We start from the raw sequence: 2,894 nt of genomic DNA, 5'->3' as shown, positions 1-2,894 counted from the left end.
GCAGATCTCCGGCCTGTAAGGGGGTAGCAGGGAGGAGCTGGGGGGAGGGGGAGGCCTGCGAGTTTCTAACCTTGTTCTTATAAACAAACCCACATGTGCAGCTGCCGCTGCTGCAACTCACCCCACAATCCCGGATATAAGTCCTGCCCCTTTAAGAAGAAAAAAAAAAAAAAAAGCTTCACCCGCCTGCCTCCCACCCCACCCATCCACCAGGACCTTTGTCTCCCCACCCCCTCCTGTCAGCCAGCCCCGCCCTCCTCCCCGCCCCTCCAACGCGAAGAAACCAATAGGCGAAGAGAATATGGCGGGATCTGACGTCACCGCAGCTGGCCAATCACTGCGCGCGTTGGTGGGAGGCCTTGCGGAGAGCGCTCGGAGCACCGGCGGCGGGGGAAGAAGCTTGGAGTCAAGATGGAGGGTGTGGACTGCTCCGTGGCTTTGGCCGACGCTGCCGCCGGGTCCCCGCGGGACCTGAGCCTGGTGCCCGAGCGACTTCAGCGGCGCGAGCAGGAGCGACAGATGGAAGTGGAGAGGCGCAAGCAGAAACGGCAGGACCAGGAGGTGGAAGAGGAGAAGGGAGGCTTCTTCGCCGCCGCCTTCGCCCGGGAGCGCGCGGCGGCCGAGGAGCTGCTGCGGGGCGAGGCGTCGGCCGAGCGGCTAGAAGAGGCGGCCAACCGGCTCCAGACGCTGCGGAAACTCCTGAACGACTCGGTTCTGTTCCTCGCCGCCTACGACCTGCGGCAGGGCCAGGCGGCGCTGGCGCAGCTGCAGGCGGCCCTAACGGAACGGCGCCAGGAGCTGCAGCCCAAGAAGCGCTTCGCCTTCAAGGCGCGGAAGAAGGATGCAGCCGGGGCCGCCCAGGTAGACGCCGCACCCGTCGCCCCGGCCGCCCCTTCTCCACCCTTGGCCAAGGAGGAGGGCGCTCCGGGAGCCAGCTGGGCCTGTGGCTTCTCCAACCTGGAGTCCCAAGATCTAGAGAAGAGAGCCGAAGAGCTGCACCAACGCGACATCCTTTTGAGCGACCTGACCAACTGCACTGTCAGACTGCGTGGCAATCCCAACACCTTGCGGCTGGCAAAGGCCCGCGGCTGCAAGGTGCTCTGCGGCCCAGTGACCACCTCGGTGTTCCTGGAGGACTGTCGAGATTGCATCCTGGCTGTGGCTTGCCATCAGCTCCGCGTACACACTACCAAAGACACCCGCATCTTCTTGCAGGTGACCAGCAGGGCTATCGTGGAGGACTGCAGCGGCATCCAGTTTGCCCCTTACACCTGGAGCTACTCGGGGATCGACAAGGACTTCCAGGACTCCGGTTTAGATAGGAGCAAAAATAACTGGGACCAGGTTGACGATTTCAACTGGCTGGCCCGAAATGTGGCCTCCCCAAACTGGAGTGTTCTTCCTGAAGAGAATCGAGACATCCAGTGGGACTGAGCACTGGCCACACTTAGTTCCAGTCGGTTTACCTGATATTGTCTGTTTATGTTTGCGGTCATAGGGGCTTGAGATTGTTGAACGTTCCCTGCTTGTGAGTCTTATTAAATTCATAGACAGAGTAACGGGATTTTGCTACTTTGCTGACATTTTCCTGCCTTCCTTTGAGTATGACAGCTTTGAAGAATTAGGGGAAGAATGGAGGAGCTTTGAGGGATTTGCTGTTCTTACAGTTGGTCACAAAGAATGATAAAGCAGGTCTTCAATAAATAATAAGGGTGTCAGGAGAACTCCATTAGTGGACAGTTTAAATGGGAGTAGTAGCAAGCCCATAAAAGCTCCACTAATGGCTATTTTTCCCCCACTAAAGGTCTGTTCTGTATTCTTCAGCAAGGCTATGAAGACTCCTTCCTCGACCTCTGGACTCCAGTGTCCTGTTAAGTTTGGGGTTTTGAATGGACTCCCAAGAGGTGTACGAGACCAAAACAGTTATTAAGTGTACCACCTCCCTCCCTTCATCTCGTAGAGACAGGGTTTCACTGTGCAGCCCTGGAACTAGAACTCCCAGAGATGCCTGTCTCTACCTCTAAGTGTTTGCACCACATCTGATCACACTGTACACTTGTGTTATTTTTCAAACCCTCAAGAGCTATGTGGCGGTTTCTCTTGGCACTAAGTTCACGTGAGAACACTGGTAGCGTGAGGTCACTTCTCATGTGATGTGCTGCTGAAATTTGAAATTAGGTGTAGACTCATCTTTTTTTTAAACATAAGTTCCCATGCTAGCCCAAGTTGGCCTGGAACTTACTGTGTAGGCTGGCCTCAGAACTTATGGTGTCCTCCCACTCAGCCTCCTAAATGCTGAGATTTGGGGCCTGAGGCTTCACTCCCAGTGGGACCCCATCTTTACAACACGTGCAGAGTGTGAGCACTGAGCATGGAGTTGGGAAGAAAGCTAAACACAGGCCAAATTAAATGTCTGTCATGCTCCCACTGCTAGCAGACATCCAGAAGGAATGGAATCTTCTGTTGCCGCCTTGTTCCACCTGGAAACCACTCTCCAGCATTATTAATTGCAGAATTTACAGTGTTCTGTTTTGATTTGCTTTTGAGGTTGCACTCACTGCGACCTCAGCTCTGGCACTGGCTATCATAAAGAATTACAATGCTTGACATGACTTTTACACGCTTATGTTTGAAATGTGTGTGTGTGTATATATATTATACGTACATACATATATTATGCCTTGAGAAGAGGATTTAAAGTAGTTTCTTGGAATCTGTTATCTGACAGGGTGACAGAAGGTAATGGGAAGAGGCCTGGGCATCCTCAAGACGACAGACACTATTCCTGAGTAAGAAATGAGCCGGAGTTTCTTCCCCTTACCCACTAGCGGTGGAAGGGACTGCTAATAGTGTCAGGATATGCAGCATCTACGATGAGAAAAGTCAGTTACTTA

General features: G+C 53.6%; 1 protein-coding gene across 1 annotated transcript; it reads left to right on the top strand.

The window, feature by feature from the left end:
- The first annotated feature begins 405 nt into the window (after positions 1-405).
- On the top strand, positions 406-1,497 carry TBCC (tubulin folding cofactor C). The gene has a single exon (XM_080916664.1). The coding sequence runs from the start codon at positions 412-414 to the stop codon at positions 1,432-1,434; it is 1,023 nt and encodes a 340-aa protein (XP_080772790.1). The 5' UTR covers positions 406-411; the 3' UTR covers positions 1,435-1,497.
- The last annotated feature ends 1,397 nt before the right edge of the window (positions 1,498-2,894 follow it).

This window comes from Micromys minutus (assembly GCF_963924665.1).
Source record: "Micromys minutus genome assembly, chromosome: 5".
In the NCBI taxonomy this organism is placed as follows: Eukaryota; Metazoa; Chordata; class Mammalia; order Rodentia; family Muridae; genus Micromys; species Micromys minutus.
The sequence above is the reverse complement of the archived record's forward strand: the minus strand, read 5'-3'. Positions and strand labels throughout refer to the sequence as shown.